A 26,123-nucleotide genomic window follows, 5' to 3' on the forward strand; every position below is an offset into this window, starting at 1 on the left:
TGATATGCTCACGCAAAAATTGCTGCTAAAGACGCATTCCAACAGGTTTTATCGTAGTTTTGTCCAACTCCCTTGACTTATTAGATGTGATGTGAGGTACGGTATTACTCCGCGGCAAAGGCGGATTAGCGCCACCCCCTGGACTGGAGTGTCTTTTATTCAAGCTCTCAACGGAAGAATATACGGGTGTGAGGCGTTTGGAAAAATAGGTCCACAAGTTTACAACGAATGCTAAAACAGCTGTTGGAAAGCATCTTTTGGAGCGATTTTTTGTGTGAGAATATCAGTGAACACCCCTGACCACTCTGTGAGATTCACGTATTTGTAAACGAAAGTTTAATGCATTTTAGGAAGGATTGTTCCAGTGCACCTATGCAGCCATTGTAGAGGTGGGAGGTGAAACAACAAACACCCGAAAATTCTCGGGCCAGCATCATATGTCCAAATTTCCGTCAAAACCATTCTATTTTATCATAAACAATCTGAAAACAGGCCTTTAAGTGTAAAATACCGAACTTGTCCTTTAATGGAAAGCTTATTTATTCAGCTTTCAGGTGATGTCTAAATCTCAATAAAAAATACCACTATGACTGCTTTTGTGGTCCCGGGTCACATATTATTAGGAAAAACAACACTAATTTCTGATAATTCTCTATCTCAGGCATTTATTTATTTATTCTCGGGTGTTGTTTATTCTTTTTAAATGTTGTAATATTTTTGTGGTTGTTTGTGCAAGAAATAATTGGGTCTTTATATTGTGCAGTTATAATTGGGCCTTGCATAAAGATAAAAGTTGCCCGGCCATATTGCAATTGTATGCATTAAATGATGATGATATGAATGCTTACAATCATTATATTAATGAAAATACAGTAAATGCAAGACAAAGTGAATAGCGAGAAAGAAAGAGAGAAATGTAACCAGTGGAGACTAAAGTACTCACAACTAGAGAAGATGAGGGGACACGAGTGTTCATCCATAGGAAAGTTATGAAGCTGAAGCTGGCATTCTGCATTAATGGTCAATCTGTGAACAGAAAGATGTAAGATACAGTTACAATATAAAGCAGAGGTCTGTCCAGAATTAAACAGGGTTCCCACACCTTAGTTAACTTCAAATTCAAGGACTTTCCAGGTCCAATAACCTCAAATTCAAGAACTAAATGTGGGGACACATTTCAAGTGAGAGCAAGGTTACATCGTGTTACCTTTTAAGATACATTGTTGCAGTTCCCTTTCGAGGGAACTCGCGCTGCATCACTGCGGTGACACTTTGGGAACGCCTCCAAAGGGGAAGTGTGTCTGAATGTGTATATCAAATTCAACCAATGGTGAGGCTTAACAACAAAGACTGGGTGACGCAGGAGCCAGGAAGTATATCGCTATCTGTGATATTGCCAAAGGTGGCGTTACAGGGATGCAGGAAGTATGGCAAGGGAGACGCAGCGTCTCGTTCCCTTCTCAGGAAACAACAGTTACATACGTAACCCGAGACATTTTCATGTGTCAAACACAACTATGCAAAAAAGCATTTTGGTATGAATCAACATTCGCATACAGAAGATATAAACATTTAAATTGAACAGTTTAGCATGTGTGCTTAAAAAGTCTAGAATTTTTATGATATTATCCTACACTACACAGGGAATAATTTGGATTTTTTTCCAGAAAACTTCATGGCATAAAATAGATTCAAGCACTTTCAATGACCTGTATCTATGTATGTTTATTTTCAAAAACTTCCAAGGGCCTTCAATTTTCCCCCCAGATTCACAAACTTTCAAGGATTTCAGGTACCCGTGGGAACCCTTATTAAAGAGGCATGGCCAGAGGGATCTGGTTTAAAAGAAATCTATTTTACTTGTGCTATTATAGAAAACGACAAAGCTGGATGGATTGTGTTTAGATTAGTGATATACAGCATCTGCTGCTCTGTCTCACAGAGCAGTCAACAAAATAATAAGTGAGATTTTTCTTTAATAAGATTTCAGAAAAACAACACATTTTATATCATACTCCACTTCACTTTTCACGTTTGATTTTCAAGATGAGACACTCACGGTCAGGAGGTGAAAAAAGACAGATTTGTTTGATGGATGTTCACATGGAAAGAGATTTAATTCTCTCTTCAGTTCTTAGTGACAAAACAGTCATGTTCAAGTGAAATTGCTAGTGCGTAAAACAAGTATATTCTTCAAAGTCCGTGTAAAGTCAAGCCGAAGGTATACTAGGGACGTCCGCGTATGCATGGCGTCTGCATGACGTCATTTTCATTATGAGAAGGGGTCCGCGGCCGTCCGCGCACACTGTTTGCATGCTGCCCAAAATTTGAGACCCCGCGGACAGTCCGCGTACGACATGCATGTCCGTGAAAATGTTGAGACAGAACACTACACTAAAACAATAACACAAAGGCAATAGACAGGATTTGCGCACACGCTATCGTCTTTTCTTCATTTATTTTCACTTCTTCCAAGAACAGAAAGCTGCGTGGAGCATTTTTGTCGCCATCATGTTTGATTTCTGTTCTTCTTGTTGTTTGTTCTAAACTTTGTTTGCAGTGGTGGATCCGCAACTTTTCTTCATCTATCCTATTTTTTTTAATGTACTGTAAATGTTGCAAATCAGTGCTGCCTTGATAGCCTGGTAGAGTAATAATTTGAATAAGAAATAATTTGTATTGCATATACTTGTCCAATGCAGCCATCCGCGTGTAGCCGCGGGGAGTAAACTTGGAAAGCTGCGCGGATGTGTGCATGCGCGAGCCGGACAGGGAAAAAAGTATACCCCGGAGATCTGAATTTGTCACACTAAGAAAAAAATGAGTTATTAACCACCCAACCATATTTGAATACTGGAAAAAAAACAGAAAGTAAATATAATAAGTTATCAATATCTTGGAAAAATAGGCAGCATTCTCTGCTCTCAAGCAGTGGGGGCGTGTCTGCTGTCTGCACTGAAACCACGCCCACTTTCGGGAAAGCTGCCATCTCTCTCAACTTTCAAATACAGATACAACCTGAATGGATGCTTTCGATTGCAATTTTCAAGGTTGACTTTACAGAGACTTCAAATAAAAGTCATTTTGGCTCTTATAACCAAATAACATGATTTATTGAACTGATTAATTGAAAAATCCATCTCAACTCAAACGTTTTCCAACAGCTTTTACCTCAGTGAAGCATTTACCATCAGATGGCTATAATAAAAAATGGTTAAAATAAAAATATCATGTACAAAATAAATAGGTTTTATTCACATGCTAGTGACAAGCAGTGGCGGCTCGTGACTGCTCATCTGAGGGGCACAAATTCAAAATAAGTGTTCGGAGTGTCATGTGTGTTGCTTGCGCTTTCAAAATATGTGTTTGTTGTGTCATGTGAACCATGTGCATTGCGTGTTTCGTCAAAACAAGTGCCTGCTGCACACATCTACACAGTTCATGATAAAAGTGACGCTAACGTTCACAAAATACACGCAAGATACTCCCTTAACTGTAAACTCTGATTATGCATGAGATTATGCGAGTATCTGGCAAACGCGTGCGTCTCTTTTACCATAAACCCTGCAGCAGGCACTTGTTTTGACAAGACACGTGATGCACACAGGATCTTTCCTATTTTAAAAAAAGAAACCACACACATGACGGCCTACATACATGTTGTGACAAACTTCGCATCGAACGCCCTCGAAAAAAGAAGTCACAGGCCGCCACTGGTGACAAGTGCAATATCATCGAAACACAGACAGCTTGGATATGATGATGTGAGTGACACAATGATCAGCACTGATAGTAACTAAAAGCAAGGAAAATTAACTAACCCCACTGTCATAAGGACATTTGTTATTACAAATAATGCAAAATACAAAAATAAATATTTATGTCCAGCATAAATCGGCTCAATTCATTTGCCTTTATAGCCGTGCCTGATCCTATTCTGAATGTTTGTGAACAGTAATCTGATGAATAAATATAAGGCAGATGATAGATAATTCCACCTTCTTCATTAGAATTTGAAATAAATATACAAGTAGATCAATTTTTTTCTGTCGGCTGTGTAAACAGGATCCATGCACCAATAAGAGAAATACTACCAATGGATAACTGGCTCACTGTACCAACCACAGACTTTGCAAATAAGCCTACTTTATTTTACAAAAAAACATCATGGTTCATACAAGGAATGTCCGGATACCGATCTGTGTGATAACACAGCTTAACAGCACATACAGTATAAGCATTTCTGAGCCCAGACCTGACTCAGGTGTTGATGCTCAGAAAGCTTACACAAATTCTGCCTTTGCTTACCTCAAAACTCCAACGTGTTAATTAAAATAGAGTGACATTTCATAACCCCAGTATGTACCTCAGTTGCACCAGCTGGGCGTAAACCCGTTCTTAAGACTAGTCTGGACGTAAAATGCGGTATCACATCGGACGTAGAATTCACACCTGTTGCACTGCCTATGCGTAGCGCAAGTCTGAGACTAAAACTAACGTCTATTCAAGGGTAGTTAAAGTATAAAGTATTTACTTTTTCTATGGCAAAAATAGAATGATGAATAAAATGTGATGAGACATTGGCGCATCTAATGCACAGGATGCACAAGCATTGTGTTTTTCATAAATATTTACAAAGACACAGTAGAGAACTTATTAAAAGCTTTCAGTTAATTTCGTTTCAAACAAGAGTTGTTAGAATTAATCTGCAAATTATCACATTTTATGCAAACTGTAATGGCTTTTGTTTAACAATTGTGTTTAATGGGTCTGCACGTGACGCTCGCATCTTGAGGGAGCGTTTACTGGTAAACGTGAGGAAGGAAAAGCTCTCATTTGTCATCTATTAGCTGGCGGCAGTAAGTGTAAGCTTTTAACCATAGTAAACGCGAATGGCGTCTAAATATCACTGCGGTTAAACCATCGATTGTAAAAAAAGATGGACGACGCGACGTCGCCTCCTTTCATTGTAATGAATTAAAGCCAAACATGTCCGACCATGGTCGCCGCCATGTTACGAAAAACGTCAGTTTGGAGCCAAGACATGCGCAAAAGGAATCGTCCGTGAAGCCAGAGGCGTAGCTGCGGTATTAAACTTCCGCCCAAACGCTTTCGCCCAATTCAACCACACCAATCATACGCGCCTCATTTCTATAGCAGCAAATTACTAGCTATAATGAAACTTATCACAAAAATGAACAATAAAACATATAACAGCGTGATAACAACTACCTTAAATTTTATTGTAAGTGTAAATAATTATTTTATTTAAAGCAGAGTCCTATTTGAATGGAGAGGGCGGGGTTTATAACGTGTGCTGCAGCCAGCCACCAGGGGGCGATCAAAAAGCCAGAGGCTTCACTTTTCAAGACGTATGAGGCACACCCAGATTAAACGCATACGCGGGGACACCCAAATTGACACACCTGATGTGGACTTCATGTCTGGATTACACTAAAGCAATAAACCCCAAGAAGCAGTGGGTTACCAGTGCATTTTATAACAGCTAAGGGGCGTTGTTAGGCACAACGCGAAGCCTAACGTTTCGCGTTTATAAAACGGTTACTTCATATGCATAACGTTAGCGGGATTTTATAAAATAAAACACAAATAAATTGTAATTATTTTAGTATAAATATTACTCTTCCGCCAAACAAAGTAGTTCCTCAGAATCAAGTGTGGCTGCAACAGAGCGCAGTTCACAAACAGAGACGCAGCAAAGACACAATGAAAATATGATTAAAGACTGTGGTGTTTATTTTTATAAATCAACATTCATCTAAAATATACATTAACATTTATATCGTGCAACTGTTGAAGTGATGATCAAATATGTTTGTAAGCATGGTTAACTTTTTCCCCGTCAGCGTTTTTTTTTAAGTTGCCACCCAGTTTTAGTTGAATGCCTTACAGAAAAATGATCTTCTTTAAATAAACATAAGATATCAAATGAAAGAACAGACCATCTGCTTTCAAACAACATCAAAAAACTTTCATCCTACCTTCATTTGTTGTCTTATCAGTTATCACCTCTCAAATTTTCAGCTAAATGCGGAGATAATTCCATTTTTGTGAGGAACTTAGAGATCAGATTCAGAGCCTGATCAAAACACACGCTAAATCCACCACAACGCTGATGTGTCGAGTGAATGCCTCAGTGTTTAAGTTGGGTAAGATTGCCCTCTGGTGGATAATAGCGGAAATATCAATAAGACAAAAAAAACTTCAGAGAACGTTTTCTCTTTATTGATGAAATGTTTTATTTATTGACATTTATCTGGATATCGCCATAATTGTGCAAATGTAGAAAAATTAAAAAAATGATTAAAGACTGTGGTGTTTATTTTCATAAATCAATACGCAGCAACAGTGGCGCAGTGATACTTGTGATGCGGTCTGAACCGTGGGTTTACCGGGGTATTTTATCACGGCTTAGAACGCGTTTCAACCAATCAGAATGAAGAACCAGAACGAGCCGTTTTATAATACACAACTTTGTTGTGAATTACACTGTTTAACAACATTTAAGTTCCCACAAGTCACGGGGCTGGGATAATTTGTCTGGATTACATAATCTTCACCGAGCGTAGCTGCGTCTGGTCGTGGTTTCAGATGGTGCAACGACAAGTGTAAATATTTTTCATAACGTCGGAAGTAGCTAAGCCCGATATAGGACTTCCACCCAATTTTTTGTGCAACCGGCCCCAGGTCCCTTCTCACCACTGCTTAAAACACTCTTGTATCTCTGAGTCACTGAATATCGATCATGTACAGATCTTCATATACTGTAGGGGGATCTTAGCCTTTGTTCCAGGATGGCTTCATCCTGCCCCTAAGCTTTGGCAGTGTTTCTCCCATTGCCAAAGAAATATTTCACGGAGTTATGGAGACGGCATGATGTTAGTCTCTCCACTGGCCTGTGAAATATCCTCTGGTCTTAACAGACGCTTGGAACAGGTTGTCTGTTCAGGAAACTGAGAGAAACCTTCCTAAAAATACTTCACCCAAGCCCGTAGAGTGCCGTTTGTTTCTGGTTTATCTGTTTTGTGTTATGTTTATCTTTATCAGTAGTCGAATCTAAAGTTATATTTAGCACTGACATCATTAGCTATACAGATAAGTTAACATGTGTAGGCCTAAGGCAACTACAGTCAAACCAAAATTTATTCAGACACCTTTAACATTTCCCATATTATTAGAGTTTATTCGCTGTAGTTTAGATAATAGTAATAAAATATGTTCCCATAATTAAATTTTTATTGTTGTTGATATGTCTATGTGGTATTTTAATATGCAAATCATGTGCAAATTCATCATTCAACACCATTGCTATTTTCTCCAAAGATAACAAAACAAAGATAGTCTCATTCCCGCGGTTTGAAATTGCCCTGGTTTCCTACATTACAAACATGTAACCACAACACCACAGTTGAACGAGCAAAACAGTAGTTCGAACCATAGACATTATGGGCCCTATCTTGCACCCAGCGCAATTGACTTTGTCAGTGTGTATCAGAATGTATCATTCGTATTTTGCACCGGCGCACAGCGGGTTTTTCCCTCCACAGACGCACGTCGGCAAACTAGGGAATGAACTTGCGCTCCCTTGGTGTCATGGTCTTGTCAGACATCTGTGCTAGATTAAGGTCTGAGTGCATCTGACAGGACCATGACAGTATTATGTTCTGTGTGGGGGACATGTGAAGTCATATTGTGTGTGTGGCTTCCACATGTTCCCAGTGTCTTGTCGCTGTCGTGATCTTGACAGACCTTAGTATAGGTTCAGGTCTATCTTCTGAGGGCAAGGTCATGGCAGCATTGTGGTCTGTGTGGGAACAAGTGTTTTTCACATTATGTATCTGTGTCACGTGTTCCCAGTGTCTCGTCACTTTTACCCTGCTCCCTTATGTACTCGTGTCTTACGTAATTAATTATGTTCACCTGTTCCCCATTGAGGTGGTGTCTTTATAATCCCCTCTCGGTCTCTGTCGTGTGCGCGTTCGTTTTGGAAAACTGTGTTCATGTGCTTCATGTTGAGATCTGTTCCTGTTTTCCCGTGTTTTAGTTTGTGTTTTTATCACAGTGTTTTGGTTTATCTTCTGTTTTACACCCACGTGGGTGTTTCTGTTCTGTTTTATTAAATACATAGTTTATTTTTACACATCTCTTGCGTTTGGGTTCATCTTTAAGTTTTTCCTTATTCGGTGTTAAAACACACCGTCACACTTGGCGGTTCAGCGCAAAAAAGAAGGCGTGTTCCGGCGCAAACCATCCCTGATGCTATTTTACAGTTTCAAAAAACAATTGCGCCACTGACCAAAAAAAACGAGTCTAAAGTCAGTGGAGCGTTGCGCGTGGTTCATTATGCTATTTTAAGGGCGCATGCTTGACCATAATGTATAGCGTGCACAACGCGCACACACTTTGCTTATCTAATCTACACAGATGCAACACTTATTTTTGCAAATCATAAATTGTTACAATAAAAAATATTAACACATGAGATAAGGGAAATCATTGTGGTGAGCATTGTGGTGATAGTTTTTATTTATTGTGTGGCTGCCTTAAAAAAATTCTCATGCAAATAACGATTAAAATATTTTCATAAGTTGGCTGTATTATGTTTATTTTATGTAAATAATAATTAAAATGTTTTCATAAGAAACCTTAATGTATATGAACTTGATTTGTAAGTGTACTTTGGGGTTGGACCTTGCTTGCGTTTCTTGGGTCCGATTTCAAAGCCCCCAAACTACCAGCGGTGAGGGTGGACGCAGCGATGTCCTCTGCTGGCGTCAGGTCCTGTGTAGAGGCAGATCCACTTCCCATTACATGGCTTGCCCAATTTATGCTGGCAAGCTTAGGATTCCCCCGTCTCCTGACATCATTGTAGCGCTTGGAGCAACGATGGGGATGCCAGCTGATGAGACAATTGTGGCTATTTTCTCTCACGCCTGTTTAACCTACGCTGATTTGGGTGGGTTTCTCCCATCCCCATACAAAACAACTTCTCTGTCTTTGACTGCTCTTACAAGAACGTGGGTCTCCTCGGCTGTGAACCGCTCCTGGCGTGCGCCTGGTAAATCCGTCATAATAATAGCAACCCGCCATGGAACTTGCGCCCTTGCGTATAAAGGGAATGTTGGATAGCATTCTGATTGGTTTATTTGACGTTACGCCCAAACCACACGTATGAATAATGAACCTACTTCAGACCAACCCCTTATTGATTTGCGCCTGGCGCAAGAGTTATTTCTCCCACCGGGAAAATAGCAACAGCGCCCAAGATCCGCCCACAAAGTCACTTGCGCTTTGCGCTTCGCACTTGCGCTTCAGAACGTTAAAATAGGGCCCTATGTATGGATGCCACATAGAGTTAGACATAGCTCTACATCTGCGATGCTTACACATGCTGCTCACACATGCATTGTGAATGCTCTAACTGGTTAACATCAGAGCTAAAATTATTGCTGCAAATGAGAGCTCACGTATGCATGTGTGAAACCGGACTGGCAGTTATGTGTCTGATACTGCTGAATTTAGCCTCTATTCACATATATATCTATGGTCCAACAGTGAGATTGAGTAGAGGCGGAGACTAATTCGCATATTCATAAATCCGCATAGACTAAATGAGGCAAGAAGCTGTTTTAAACATAATTAAATTACTGTCAGAGAAAAAACTCTTACATGTGCTATTATGATGCTCAAAGATGAGTATTAATACAATCATCAACTACAGCGTAAAACATGATTGTAATAAACTGGACAAGGTCCCGCCTGCCAGTTGTTCTTATTGAGGTGGACCTTTCTGATGGGACAGCCTGAAAAGGACCTGACAAGTAAGTCTGCAGTGTGTGTTCAGATGCCCTGATTTGAATAACTAGGGCAGACTGAACTTCAGTGGACACCCACTCATCTGACTATATTTGGATATCTGCAGCGGCACATTCAGTCTTATAAACACTAGACAAGTTTCATTTCAAACCCATACATTTCACATTTCTTAGCTTGTCAGTGCAATTAAAACGAAAGAGAAAGTTTTCTAGCAGCGTTGGACTCTATCGGTAAAGGACTAGGACTGAGATGTGATAATTTCCCCAGGGTCCGAGAGAGAAAACGGGAACCCATTGCTGAAGTAAATTCACGAAGCATTCACTTGCATCCTCAATTGCAGTAGTTTGCTATGAGCAGGCCAAAATTTTGAATGCACATTCCAGTCGTTTTTAATAAAACATACGTTTTTACAATGAGAAGGGCCAGACTGTAATATATACAGTATTACATCTGTTATTCATAATATCTACAATGGTGCTAGCATATTTGACCATACAAAACTTATTTTTCCATCTGATCTTGGGCACTTTTGTTTCTGATTTGAAAATTACTGCATTTTGTTCTTAAATTTACATTTGTGCATTTAGCAGATGCTTTTATCCAAAGATTAGGAAACAATAAAGCGATTTGTCATATGGAGTCAATTATAGATAGTTTCAGCAGCACCAAGATAAACAAACAGCTTTTTTGAACTAAATGCAACTTCCACATAGAATCAGTAACAAAAGAGTTATTTTATAGTAGTTTTTTTCTGATAACAAGGGAAATAAACGACAAGTACATTACCTTTTGTTCATATATCATACACTCACCTAAAGGATTATTAGGAACACCTGTTCAATTTCTCATTAATGCAATGGGATAATGGTGTGGGGGTGTTTTCTTGGCACACTTTAGTGCCAATTGGGCATCATTTAAATGCCACGGCCTACCTGAGCATTGTTTCTGACCATGTCCATACCTTAATGATCACCATGTAACCATCCTCTGATGGCTACTTTCAGCGGATAATGCACCATGTCACAAAGCTTAAATAATTTTAAATTGGTTTCTTGAACATGACAATAAGTTCACTGTACTAAAATGGCCCCCACAGTCACCAGATCGCAACCCAATAGAGCATTTTTGGGATGTGGTGGAACGGGAGCTTCATGCTCTGGATGTGCATCCCACAAATGTCCATCAACTGCAAGATGCTATCCTATCAATATGGGCCAATATTTCTAAAGAATGCTTTCAGCACCTTGTTGAATCAATGCCATGTAGAATTAAGGCAGTTCTGAAGGCGAAAGGGGGTCACCGTATTAGTATGGTGTTCCTAATAATCCTTTAGGTGAGTGTATCTAATGCGCATCAACTACTACACTGAGCTAACGCTCCTGTGTAAAATGAATGTATACAATGTTAGCTACAGGTCCTTGAATTCTTGCCTGCCCACCAAACATCTCCACACAATTGTGATCCATGCTCATCAACTCCCCTTGTCTTTAGTAAACGAAAACATTTTATTTTTGCCAAGGTGTTTGTTTCAGAGATCAGTTTAGCCACTAGCCAGACCGATAAATAAATACAGACCGGAAGTTCACTTTGGTTCAGGCGCATAACCGTGACAACGTGTGTGCGTCCGATAAAACCGTCTATACAAGAAGTGCTTATACCAAGTACTAGTTTTTACAAATCGGAAACAATACCTGTTGTTAAATCAAATCGAACGTTTTTATTCAAAAGTCAAGTACAGCAAAAGTGCTTGTTCTGTAGTTCATTCACAGTGTGACTTACCCCACATAAAACATTAACTAGAGCACTATGATTTGGCCCATGCAGTGTATATAGTTTGTTTACAGACCCATTTGCAGAATACTGATAAATAATATAAGACATCCCATCCAGTTTCTGCCGCTTCCTGGCCTAATTGTGATCAAACCTTGCCTAGATTCTTATTGAATAGATCTGTCACAAATACCAAGCACTGGACCAAACTGGGCCAGTTGGATATGATCGAGTGTCATCACCTCTCAGCATCACAGACACTGGTGTCGCACCACACCAGAACGACTGTCCTGAAGCGAACCTCTAACTCAGGCTCAGGTTGATGTCACTGAGTGATAATCCAAAATAATAATAAAGCTAACACACAGTAGGGACTATCTAATTTAGGAGCAAATGTTGGTTTGTAGTTATTTATATAATTTACAACACATCTTGATAGGGATACATAACGATTAATTGCCATTAATCTATAGCAGAATAAACTTTTTTTTTTGTTTGTTTACATCATATACACTCACCTAAAGGATTATTAGGAACACCTTTTCAATTTCTCATTAATACAATGGTGTTATGGTGTGGGGGATGTTTTCTTGGCACACTTTAGGCCCCTTAGTGCCAATTGGGCATTTTTTTAAATGACACGGCCTACCTGAGCATTGTTTCTGACCATGTCCATCTCTTTATGACCACCATGTACCCATCCTCTGATGGCTACTTCAAGCAGGATAATGAACAATGTCACAAGGCTCAAATCATTTTAAATTTGTTTCTTGAACATGAAAATGAGTTCACTGTACTAAAATGGCACCCACGGTCACCAGATCTCAACCCAATAGAGCAACTTTGGGATGTGGTGGAATGGGAGCTTCGTGCCCTGGATGTGCATCCCACAAATCTCCATTAACTTTAAGATGCTATCCTAACAATATGGGCCAACATTTTTAAGAATGCTTTCAGCACCTTGTTGAATCAATGCCACGTAAAATTAAGGCAGTTCTGAAGGCGAAAGGGGGTTAAAGACAGAATTAGTATGGTGTTCCTAATAATCCTTTAGGTAAGTGTATGAGTGTGTGTGAACTGTGTATAATACACTGTCAAAAATAAAGGTACAAAGCTGTCACTGGGGCAGTACCCTTTTAGGTACAAATATGTATCTATGAACTGCCAATATGTACCTTTGAATTACTAATATGCACTCTTTGGGTACAAAGGTGTACCTTTTTAAAAAGGGGAATGTCACAGTGACAACTTTTGTACCTTTATTTCTGAGAGTGTAACTTTGTAAAGATAAATGCACACACATCCATGTATATATTTAAGAAAAGTTTCCATGTGTTATACATTTGTATATTTATGTATAATTTATATTATATATAAATACTAATTAAATATATATTTTTTCTTAAAATTATACATGCATGTGTGTGTATTTATATATACATAATTATTATACACAGTTCACACACAAATGATGTAATCAAAAACTTTTATTGTGCTATAGATTAATCGTGATTAATTGTTATGCATCCCTAGGTGTTGGCATACCTGGGATCGGTATTGGTGTCAATACAGACTTTTTTTGCTGGATCGGGTATCGGAATAACAGGACTGATCCAAATCCGATACTGTGCGTTACAAGTGGTTGTTACTGTCAAGTTTTTCCAAATATGCTTGATACGATTTATGTGAAGAACAAACGCATATATAAAGATATTTAAGTTTACAGAAACTCTGAATGATGTGGTACCAAACATATTGTATATAACAAAATTAACCACTGCTATTACTATGAATAGGGTGCATTGCAACTCCTTTAAAGGAATAGTCTACTCATTTTCAATATTAAAATATGTTATTACCTTAACTAAGAATTGTTGATACATCCCTCTATCATCTATGTGCGTGCACATAAGCGCTGGAGCGCGCTGCGACGCTTCGATAGCATTTAGCTTAGCCCCATTCATTCAATTGTACCATTTAGAGATAAAGTTAGAAGTGACCAAACACATCAACGTTTTTCCTACTTAAGACGAGTAGTTATACGAGCAAGTTTGGTGGTACAAAATAAAACGTAGCACTTTTCTAAGCGGATTTAAAAGAGGAACTATATTTTATGGCGTAATAGCACTTTTGGGAGTACTTCGACTCGCCTGAAAAGTCCGCTCCCCTTCTCACTCTCATAATGGGAGTGGAAGGGTGTTACTGCGCCGAGCCGAAGTACTCCCAAAAGTGCCACCACGCCATAAAACATAGTTCCCCTTCCAAATCGGCCCAGAAAAGCGCCACGTTTTATTTTGTACCACCAAACTTGCTCGTATAACTACTCGTCTTAAATAGGAAAAACGTTGATGTGCCTGGTCACCTCTAACTTCATCTCTAAATGGTACAATTGAATGAATGGGGCTAAGCTAAATGCTATCGAAGCGTCGCATCGCGCTCCAGCGCTTACGTGCACGCACACAGATGATAGAGGGATGTATCAACAATTCTTAGTTAAGGTAATAACATTTAATATTGAAAATGAGTAGACTATTCTTTTAAAGAAACAATCATCAATTGGTAGGGGTAGGGGCTCTATACAGATTCGTGTGAGGTGCTTGCCAATCTGTGTACATGTGGAATAGTTGAAACAACCTCGAAAAAAGTGTTTTTATTCAGCACAATTTGAGCTTGAAAAACAAATGTTATAGTACAGTTGATGTCATGTTTAATTGTTGGTCAGAAATATGTTTTTTTTTATTGTGAATTTAGCAATATTAATTTTTCTCTATTCAAGTACATAGGACTTTAGTCTTGCATGACTGAAATAACTGCCTGGAGACGTTGCAAACATGGCTGCCAAGTGGTGCGACTTCCCTAAAGGGACTTTGGTGGCACTTGCTACTGGGGAGAAGCGGCCTGAATGTAACACTTCTCAGTAAAAACGTCTCAGTAAAACATGCAATACACTAGATACTAAGCACATAAAATATCTATTCTCTTGGTTTTAACGCTTATGAACTTTCCATTGCAATGATTCCTGTTAAATTCCCGTGTTTGTTGCTTATTCATGTTGTCCAATGCATTAAGTAAGGAATAACTGACGACGTGCCGTTAAATTATAAGAAAATAATGCACACCCAAGGTGGTAATGCGACACAAGTGGAGTGCCGTTACACCGCTGGTGTGCATTTTTTTTTTGGGATAATTCAAAAGATTGGAGTCAATTTGTTGTAAAAGGCTCATATGGACAGGTGTTGAACATTATCACATGTGCTATAACACTTTAAACAATGCATCTGGTTTGTCCAATGTTATTGCTATGTCCATTTGTTCAAAAAAAAATATATATATATTATTCCGTTTATATTACGGTTACCAAAAACATTGCTCTGGTGCCTATTTTAAGACATTTGACAAGTTAGATGTGCGGTTTACAGAAAAATAATCAACACCCATGGAACATTTCTCAGCCAATCAGATTAAAGCATTCAAGAGAACCATGGTATAACTAATTTTAAAGGGGCCATGGCATGCAAATTTGACTTTTTCCATGTTTAAGTGCTATGATTGGGTCCCCAGTGCTTCTATTAACCTAGAAAATGTGAAAAAGATCAACCCAGAAACTTACTTTTGGTAAACCATTCTCTACAAGCACATGAAAAAATAGGTAGTTGAAATTTGGCTCTCCTTGTGATGTCATAAGGAGCTCTTATTATAATAATCTGCACTATCCAACCACAGCACTGCCATTTAGTGCAGATAAAAGCACAATTGAGTTTTAATTGCAACAAACCACCATCATTGTGATCAGTGTTTGAATTTCATCAGCTCATTTGCATTTTAAAGGATACACCAAAAACGGCACATTTTTGCAACACCTACAAAGTGGCAATTTTAACATGCTATAATAAATTATTTATATGGTATTTTGAGCTAAAACTTCACATATGTGCTCTGGGGACACCAAAGATTTATTTGACATCTTAAAAAAGTCTTGTGCCATGGCCCCTTTAAGGAATTAGACCTTACTCTAAAATGGTTGGAAAAAGACATTATAATTGACAATATTACTTATACTGAAAACCTGGGATGTATGCACTGATCTATATAAATGACTGGATTGCGCATGACGTCACAACTGTGAAGCCACCGCGCCGCCATGTTGGTATACCCAAACATTCTTTTAAATCAATGGACGCGATCAGATTTTAATGATAAAACATCACTTTACTAGTCTTCGTTTTTATATCTGAAGTTACCCTGTACATTATTACAACACAAACGTCCTAAGCATGTACATAGTTATTTACTGAAAGTTGTACATTTTAGTTTTTAATCAGTTATTATACATTCATCTTCATTACAGTATCAGATCAGCAGACAGACCGCAGCATATTTAGTATTAATGACAAACGTGCTCATTCTGAAATCTAAATAAATAATCATACTTTGTACCGTATGTGTATGCAATAATTTGCTGGTTTTATGTTATCTAAACTTACAAGTTACCCAAACTTATTTAGAGAAATAACGCTGACCGTATAGCTGAATGTCAAAAAAAAAACTTTATTTATACTCGTGTCATTAACAGAACGCAGCAGAAACAAACACACCTTAACGGTTTTTTATAAATCCATTTTCCTGCTCAATTAAAGCATAAACATTGCAAATAACACCAGAAATAACAGTTAATTTACGTACACATATCCTAAAAATAATCTTGCGTGACTGATACGCTGTAAAGCGGGTGAATTTAAAACATGATTTTGAATGGAAGTCAATGACGCCGTCTGCCGGTTGGGTACTGTATACCAAGATGGCGGCTCGAACTCTGCGCTGGCTTCACCTCACGCTGTTACGTTAAGCGTTCTATGCGCAATCCAGTCATTTATATAGATCAGTGAATGTATGCTTAAAAGTAATTTGATATACAGTAGTGCTTATGACTGTGACTGCTGACTTTTTTTGGCTTTTCACCTCAGTAAAGTGCTTTGAATTTGTCTGACTGTGGATCTAATTTCATCTCAGATGGTTCCTCACCAAGGTCGATGAAAGAGATGACCTGATCAGAAATAGAGGCATCCGAGAGGGTCAAACTGACATCTGCACATTCTGAATAGCTGATTATTGGCTTTTGACATCATATTAAGGAATAAAGGCTTCAGAAATACTTTTATCTCAAAGGTACAAAAAACTCTGAAATTAGATTGTTAACTCGGAAAAACTATCCCTTTTTATCAGATTTTTACACTACACTGTAAAAATCATGGGTTGTTTTAACCAATGTTTGGGTAAAATATGGATAAAACCAATTATAGACTTACATTAACTTACACAGGCTTTATCCTAGTGCCAGACTAAAATGCACGTTTAAGCTGCCTTCATTAATGCACACCGGTTTGTAAAAACTACTTAAATGTAATTATATAACTAAACCCTAGTCCTGGATTACTCTAAACTCTGTCCGGGAAACTACCCCATAATGTCAATATTTGACCCAACCAAGCATTCTGGGTCAGCAAAGGTAACTTAAGTCCAGCGGTTAGGTTTTTCCACATTTTACCAACCTTAAGTGTATAAAAACCTTTTATACAGTGCACTTGTTGCCTTGTTAAACCTAAAGCTTGCGGGTTTAGAAAAAAGATTCTGTTATTTGGCCTTGTATGGGTGGTTTTGATATGACTTGACATACCTGACAGTACTATAAATTGTCTTCATCTAGAACATTTCACTTCTTTTGACTTTTCTTCATAAATGAATGGTGACTAAAATATTTTTAGTGAAGACATTGAAAAGTACTGAACAACGTGTATCTCTTAACCTTAACAGTTTAATGTGTTATGAAAATGGTTTTGGATTTTTTTATGTCACGAGACCTATTCGGACGGAATTAGTTTTACATAATGTGAGGTAAAGCAATTATTACCAGTTTTTATTTTTGTTTTGCAATTTTAGTGCCATCTGAATGTGCCATCTCAAGAATCATTACAGACAATTTCAGTAAAGATTGTGGTGACTTTTTCGTTTTGTAAAAAGGTCCAGAAAAATGATACTTACAGTTAATACATTATACATTCTATATATTAAATATTTGTGTGTGTGTGTTTGTGTGTGTACATGGTATTTATCACGTTGTGGTGACCAAATGTCCCCACAGAGATAGGAATACCAGTAAATATTGACCTTGTGGGGACATTTGTGAGATCCCCATCAGGAAACAAGCTTATAAATCAAACAGAATGATATTTATTGAAAATCTAAAGTAGCAGAAAGTTTTCTGTGATGGTTGGGGTTAGGGGAAGGCAATAGAATATACAGTTTGTACAGTATAAAATGCTTGTTTAATTCCCATTAATCCAAAGCAGTCGTTACACATGCTCTTTTGATTCTCTTGTTAATGTGACATCACACAAACAAAGCCCCGCCCACGGCCCCTGACTGAGTGGTTTATTTTACCTAAAAGCTTTTCTAAATGTGTTTGATAGTGGATTGTTGCGCTAATGCGGATAAAGAGACTATTGTCCCAGATTGTATTTACAGGAATCAGATCTCTTTTTGTTGGTAAGAAAGTTAGGAGCTGTAGCTCATTTGCATTTAAACTACACACATTAATTTTTGCTTCCACCCAAATAGGGACATTTTTGACATGCTATAACAAATGATCTATTGGGTATTGGGTAAGACTTATATGACATCTTGTAGAAATGGGCATAATATGTGCCCTTTAATGATGTCGCACTAGTATTATAAACCTGGCGATATGTATCTATTAAATCATATTAAATGCACTGCATGTCAGGTTGCTTACAGTGTTTTGCTCAAGAAAATGATCTGTTTATGATAACTGGTCTATCACTTGATACACAGCTCCAATTTTGCAATGCAGTTTGTTGGTTTCAACAGATGCAGAATAAACACATCCCTGGTTAGTTTGTAGGGCACATAAAACACTGTAAACAAACATAACATTTGATTCCCATTCTTATTCGGCATCATTAGGCAATATTCGATGACTGGGACTGTCTTACCTTAAAGTGTAAAGGATTTTTCCATCATTCCATATTCTTAGTAGCTGATTGGGTGTGGTAATCCAATGTGAGTCTGCACTTTTGGAATTTCTGAAGATTGTATCTGGTAGCCAAATGAGTCCAACCATATTACTGTTCAAAGTCAGTATTTTCATAGTGCTGTTGTATCTGAGTCGGCTGTCTGTCCACGTCTGGGCAAAAATGATGTCAATTTGGTACTCCTGTGGGAAAACAAACAACATGTTTTACCATCTGTGAATATGAGAAACTAAACAGGCTCATTGGGATTTCTGCATAAGCTGGTACATATCGCTTACATCATCTGGAGTGTCCACTTGAGGCACTGGAGGTGCTTGTTTTATCTCCATTTTTAAAGGGACATTCCACTTTTTTAAGTTAAACATTTGATTCTCGCCGTTTTGGAGTCCATTCGGCTGATCTCCGGGTCTGGCGCTGGCACTTTTGGCATGGCTTAGCATAATCCATTGAATCTGATTGGACCATTGGCATCGCGCTAAAAAATAACCAAAGAGTTTCGATATTCTTCCAATTTGGAACTTGACTCTTCTGTAGTTACAGCGTGTACTGAGACCGACGGAAGGTTGGGAGTTGTGATTTTTTAGGCGGATATGGCTATGAACTATACTCTCATTCTGGCGTAACAATGAACTTTGCTGCCGTACCATGGCTGCAGAAGGCTCAATGATATTACGCAGTGCCCGAAAATAGTCCCTTGGCATTGAAAGTTACCTTAGGGGGCTATTTTCAGCTGCTGCGTAATAACATTGCGCCTCGTGCAGCGATGTTACAGCAGCAAAGTCCTTGATTATTACGCCAGAAAGAGAGTATAGTTCCTAGTCATATCTGCATAGAAAATCTCAACTTTAAATTTTCTGTCGGTCTTGGTGCACAATGTAACTACAGAAGAGTAACGTAAAAAAAAATTAAAAAAAATAAAAAGTTAGGAAAAATATTGAAACTCTTTGGTTATTTTTAGCGTGATGCTAATGGTCTAATCATATTCAATAGATTGTGCTAAGCTATGCTAAAAGTGGTAGCGCCAGACCTGGAGATTGGCTGAATGGATCTCCAAAATATTATTTTTCTAATAAAAGCATTTGCTTATATCTTAAGGCTATATATAGATTACAGTCAGAAACCAGTCTGTGCCTCTTTGGTCTTAAAGAGACAGTAACCTCAATTAACCTACTTAAGTCTGTGTCATTAATGTTAATCAAACAACCAAAGACAAAGAGAAAATCACTTCTGTAGCTCTAAAAAATAATAATTACATTTAATTTATACAATGAAGACAGTGTTATGATTCATTTAATTTGATTTCTAATGCTAATTTCAGACCTTATAAATGTGCAACTTTGTTCTTTTCTTATAAATGTTTCTAATTTCTTTATTTTTCCCACCACTTTTTTGTTTATCTAAAAAATAATCATATCCGTGCCTCAAAAACTGTAATGTGATCCGAACCGTGAGTTTTGTGATCCATCACACCCCTAGTACACAGTCATAGCCATAAATGCAATGGTACCAATTTTTGGCCTTGGTTTCCTCTTTTCCTCATTTCGGAGCATCCCTACTCTTAATTGACGAGATAACTCTTCAATGGTGGGGAAAGAGTTAAAAGATGCATGTACCGTACATGGAGCAATATATTTTAAGGAATGCAGAAATGTAAGCAGAGGTACATATGACAAGTGAACCTGGGTTGAAGAAAAATATTTCATGAACACATTTTATATATTATATAATTATACCACTTTTTTGACTCAAGTCTTCTTGAGGATTGTAGTAATTTCACATCCGTACAAACAAATTTTAAAATCCCTGAGCTTATCTGTCTTATTTTTAGTAGTACTGATGAGTGTAAACACAAAGCCTTACAATAACAGCTCATGACAGTCCCAATTCATACAATCAACTCTTTTATTATTGCTTACAGTATTCAGTATTCAGTGATGGAGTACAGCAAACCCCACTGTGACTTTGCTGGAGGTCAGATTCAAATTTGAAATACTTAACCCAGAATTATGAACTTCTGCCTTTGTATAGACTGGAAGGAGAAACCATGGACATTTAGATTTCTTTGGCTTTATTCCATCTATAACAAAAGATGTCCCTAGGCTCCCGTGGACACAGCTAAACAATGCATCTGACCGCAAACAATGCATCTGACCTACAGTGTGAAGCTTGCCAGGAATAACGCTTAATCATATTTACCATTTGCTGGTTAACTGATGTTTTATTTTATTTTCACAAGCTGATGTGTTAAGGCTAGAGGTCTTGCTTTCACCGTACAAGAGACATTTAGAGGGTGGACCATTTTAACTCAGCTAAAAGGGTTGAGGCAACAATAATTAAACGAAAACAGACAAGGTCAGGGATTATTGAAAGCCCAACAACTGTTTCGTGAATGCTCTCTACCATTACAGTTTGAATTAACATTGAAAAGGTGTAATTTTGAAACCAAATCATACCATTAATACATTAATTATGCTACAATGAATCTTACGCTTTAAAAACTATTCCCAGGAGGTGAATTTTCACTTTTTAGTTATAGAGTGAATGCTACAAAATACATAATTGGTTTCATAAGAGGGCATTATTTAATTAGGCTACATGAATGTTATATGGAAAATCTATAGTGTATTTTTAGCCAAACATTATAACAAAATCATTAAAGTACGTACATTAAAATAGCAAACCATTATGGCCAAAATAAATAAACAAATTCTAAGCATCTGTAAAATGATGTCACTTGCCCTGATTTTATCTTTTATTTAACTTATTTAAAAATACCCAATAATATGTGATAAGATTGATATTCGAATAATGTTTTAGAGAAAAACAATTTAAAAAAGTAAAATAAGAACAACATGATCTCACAAACTTCTGTGGGATAGTCACAGAATTTTTGCTAATTTTTCCGTGGCATTCTCACGGACTTTCTTTTCCGTGGCTTTCTAACGGATTGGTTACTCAACTGCTTTTTCCTATTTTCAAACCATTGTCGCTACGGTTTAGGATTAGATTTGGTGTTTGCGTTAGGATGTCACTTTACAGTTTTTTACAGACGCTAGGACACATTTCTCAATACTTTTGCAAAACTCTTCACACAGTTCTCCTAACCAACTTTCAGCTTGGCAAAGCAGTTCATTTCACATTCAAAATGCACTACAACTACCAAAATACTTTATTCAGGTCTGAAATCAACTCATTCTTCCAGAACACTAGCAAAGGTTGATAGCCCACAAACACACTTTTTCACCCACAAAACAAAGACCTAAAAAACACTAACAACATCTAGCATTATACAATGTTTTCTTGTGTAAAACAAGGACACATCTCTGTTTATAATTCACTGCAGTATATGTTATTGGAATGAATCAGACATGATGCAAAATTCGTCAATATTTTATGTAGTTTATTTTTTTCCACTGCATAATACCAAAATGCAAGAATTTGTATACACATCATCCACTCATACAGATACAATAATGTAACAGTAATGCTAATCTACTCAGCTGTGGCTGGTTCAATTGTCCAATTGTTTTTATAGCATTTAATTTTAAGATTTAAAATATATTTCATTAAAATATTACTGTAGAAATGTAGCAAATTGCTGTCTTATTGAGTTTTGTATTATGTTATTGTTTTGAACATAAGTTTAACAGTTTTGAAAACAGTATGTAAGCATGTGCAAATTGTCCTGTATGTACAAAAAGTTTTGGCAGTTGTTGTGTATGAGTGAGAAAAGAATTTATAAAATTTGAGAGATGTAGTCATTGAATGCATTTTGTGCCAAAGCAATAATAATTGATCCTTAGTTTATCCCACATAAACTTCTGTTGTGCTCACTGTGTGAAGAGTTTTGCAAAAGTGACCTAAGTATTGAGAAATGTGTCCTAGGGTCTGTAAAAAACTGTAAGTATTGGTTTATACAATTTTTTCTGATTTATCCTTTTATATTTTCTAAACTTTAAACAATTGTCACCTGGCGTTGGGGTTAGAGTTGCGTAAGGATGTCATTTTATGTAAATCTATCCCTTAAACGAAGCGACAATGGTAAGAAAATAGGACAAAACAGTTGAGTAACCAATTCGTGAGAATGCCACGGAAAAGAAAGTACAAAATGCCTTTCAGAAAACATACAGTACATTTCTGTAACTGGACTTGACCTTCTATTATATATATATAGTCCTTGGCCACTTTAATATCTTCTCCAACAGTTTACAGCCTCAGTCTACCCACACCACACTGAAATGAACACGTACAAATAAATGAACTTTTAAGAACTGAACGCAGATGGGTTTTTGACAGGTTGTCATTGGTGAAAGAATCACTGCATCTGAAATGACGCATAAATAGCTCAGAATCAATTTCCATTTCAAACATTTGCCACGATTTAAACTATTCTGTGAGAGCAGCCCAATCAAAATATGTGCACGTGCATCGGTGTCTATGTGTGTGTGAAGGTGTATTTAAAAAAGACTTCTATGGTGTTATTTAAGATAGGAAGACTAATGGCCTCATTATCTATTCCAGCTTTGATCTCTGAATCCAGCCCTATAAAAGTCCAACTAATTTACTTCGGTAGCTTCAACTGGCCAGCGTTTAAGTGCGGTGACCCCATGAAAATCTTCAAACCTCTGCACAGATCTGATCAATGTAACTTCCCATAACTCAGCAAATGATCCCGGTCCGAGATTAATGTGGGCATCTCTGCGCCACCTGATACGGGCTGCTTTAAAATGTCACAGTACAGCAAAACTTGCTATTCGTTTGAACATATCCAAGAAGAACCCTCCTAGTGGTCCTTACCATATAACTTTAAACTTGAGTCTCCCACTTTATAATTAATAGCGGTTGTCACCCATCAACCCTACATTCACACAACGCCCTACCTGACAGTTGTTTGACCTTTTCCTATATCTTTCCCCAAAGGTGAGGATCTTCATTATAATATGAGACTCATTTATCACAAATCAGTTGGCAGGAGAGCCATTAGGTCGTAATTGTGACCTTTTGTTCTGGAAGCAAAAGACTTCAGAGGGAATCACAACAGAGCGTTGCGTTCAACTCCAATCCCCATCCTAGAGAAAACATGTTAAGTGCCAGGACAAACAGAACTTAAGTGAGATTATTTCCTTATATGGGTGATTCTCGTGAAATTAGACTTATGAGATGTCATGAAACATTTTGATAAAAAAAGTAAATGCAAAGTAAGAGTATCAAAATGAGAACCATACAGATACAAACACCTTTTCATGTACTATTTTGCACATGATTTCAAATGACATCGTACAAACTAATTTTGTTGTTTCATTACCGCAACGTGTCCATGACTGGATTTGGGTTCTTTGACATGGAAATATTTATAATTAAATAATCTTAAAAATAAAAAGCTTCAGTGCATAAACATTTACAGTAAAGAAACATGTGGTATTTGGTGATAATTGGTAAATGTAGTGACAATAATAAGGAATATAAATGTGTCCAAGAAAAATGTTCTCATCCTCCGCAACAATTTCAATCATTTCTTAAGCCCTCAAGAAACTAACATTTTAAAAATAATTGTTGAAATAGACATAATTGACTATGACACTCAAGATGGCTACCATGTAAGAAGTTCTTATTTTTCTCTCCAGATAAAAGTTCAAATTTTGTTTGTCATAGTACCTAGACAACTTTTTAGTTCTCATTACCGAAACATGAGTTTGTAAATGCATATATTTAATGTAATATCATGTTGCGGTAATGATAATTTTTGATAACGATAATCTAAAAAATGTAAATAATTCTATAGGAAATATTTTTTAAATCCTCTAAAACTAATGATTATAGTAAGTTCAGACCTTAATCTTATATGTGCATGATGGACAGATGTCATCTAAAAAACAGAAAGTGGAAAACCACATTAATCCAAAGATGCCTCAAGACAGAATTTTTGCTGTCTAAGTAAAACGAAGCACTAAGTTTGATCTTTTGAAGAGATAAATTATGAATGATCTCATATATCTGGATGAGTGTAAATTTGTTGTTGTTGTTAGTGTTTGAGAGTCCCAGACTGTCACAGTCTGTGCGCTGGTAGACAATCTGTTATATTAATTAGGTTTCAGAGTGATGCTTCACATCAGAGCTGTGGGCAAGCTTCAGCTTCAGAAGCTCAAAAACAAAATACATTTCATTAAGCATGAAAGACGCCTTTCTTGTCACGATAAAGGATTCGCATTACCAAACAATTACACACACATTAAACACATCAATGATATACTTGGAATATCCAGTTATTGTACTACGCCCTATTTGGTTTGATTAATTATTTTCATTGGAAGTTTACTTGGTAACACTTCACTTGAAGGGCTGTTCACAAGACTGACATGACACATTCATAATCATGACATAACACGTGCTATGAACATGGAGGAGGGTTTATGCATGTTTTTGACAACTGTCACTAAGTATCATTCATTTAATTATGTCATTTTTAATGCAAAGATGACATTGGTTGAGATGTCTTTGTTATGACAACTTGACATTACCAGGACAACATAACTGACCATTTTTGTGCCAGTGATACAAATTGAATTTGTCAATAAAATGTCATTTATGTTAATACTGTGTCATGTAATTTTATAACAGCATCATGAATATTTTTCTTGACCTCAACTACAGTGATACAAATATAATTTGTCATTAAAATGTCATTAAGTGTTAATACTCTGTCAGATAGTTTTATAACATCATCATGAATATTCTTTATTTCATAATGTTTTTTTAAGTTTCCTTCATGTGTTTAATCATATTATTATTCGATAATGATAATAATAATCAAATAAAGTCAAATTGATAAAATTATATTTTATTGCTTTTGGAGACTGATTCACCTAAAATTAAATGAAACAGTACAATAATGGGTTAACCCATGCAGCGTTGGGCCCATATTGCTGCAAAGTTAATTACATTAAATTAAATTGATTAAATGTTTTGTTAGTTTTTTTTCTTCTATGTCAGAAAATTTCAGACCCCCCTGTGAGAGGAAGAACAAGTTATGTTAGTTGTCAGTTTTTTATGTATTGTGCACAAGTATAATATTTTGACGTGTCTGTTGCATTTTGTTAAGGTATTTAAAATTATTTGACGTAGTATTAACTCTTAATGACATTTAGATGACAGTTTAATGTATTGTTAAACCATAAAGCTATGTAGTTTCTAAAGTTTGATAATTATTCTGCTATGTCATGTTTATGACCGATTTATGACAAGTTATGATATACTGCTTTATGTCAAACAATGCCATCTTTGCATAAAAATGACATAACTGAACAAATTACACTTAATCACAGTTGTCATAAATGTGCATAAAACCGCCTTCATGTTCATGACACGCGTCATGTGTTATGAACACCCCTTCAAGCAAAGTGTTTACTTTTTCTCTTCTTAGGGTGCTCTTATATTTGGTTTGATTGCCTGGTTTAAACCCAAGTTCGA

General features: G+C 37.0%; 1 protein-coding gene across 3 annotated transcripts in view; it reads right to left on the reverse strand.

Annotated features, from left to right (window-relative positions):
- Positions 1–26,123, reverse strand: part of gabrg3 (gamma-aminobutyric acid type A receptor subunit gamma3) — a 189,260-nt gene that overhangs the window by 50,576 nt on the left and 112,561 nt on the right. For all 3 annotated transcript variants that reach the window (XM_055214370.2, XM_055214368.2, XM_055214369.2), the window contains exons 4-5: positions 18,618–18,838; positions 944–1,026 (exon numbers count right to left, since the gene is read on the reverse strand). In XM_055214370.2, coding sequence (XP_055070345.1) covers positions 944–1,026; positions 18,618–18,838 — 304 coding nt within the window. The remainder of the gene's footprint in view (positions 1–943; positions 1,027–18,617; positions 18,839–26,123) is intronic.

Source organism: Misgurnus anguillicaudatus, chromosome 8 (genome assembly GCF_027580225.2).
Source record: "Misgurnus anguillicaudatus chromosome 8, ASM2758022v2, whole genome shotgun sequence".
Classification (NCBI taxonomy): domain Eukaryota; kingdom Metazoa; phylum Chordata; class Actinopteri; order Cypriniformes; family Cobitidae; genus Misgurnus; species Misgurnus anguillicaudatus.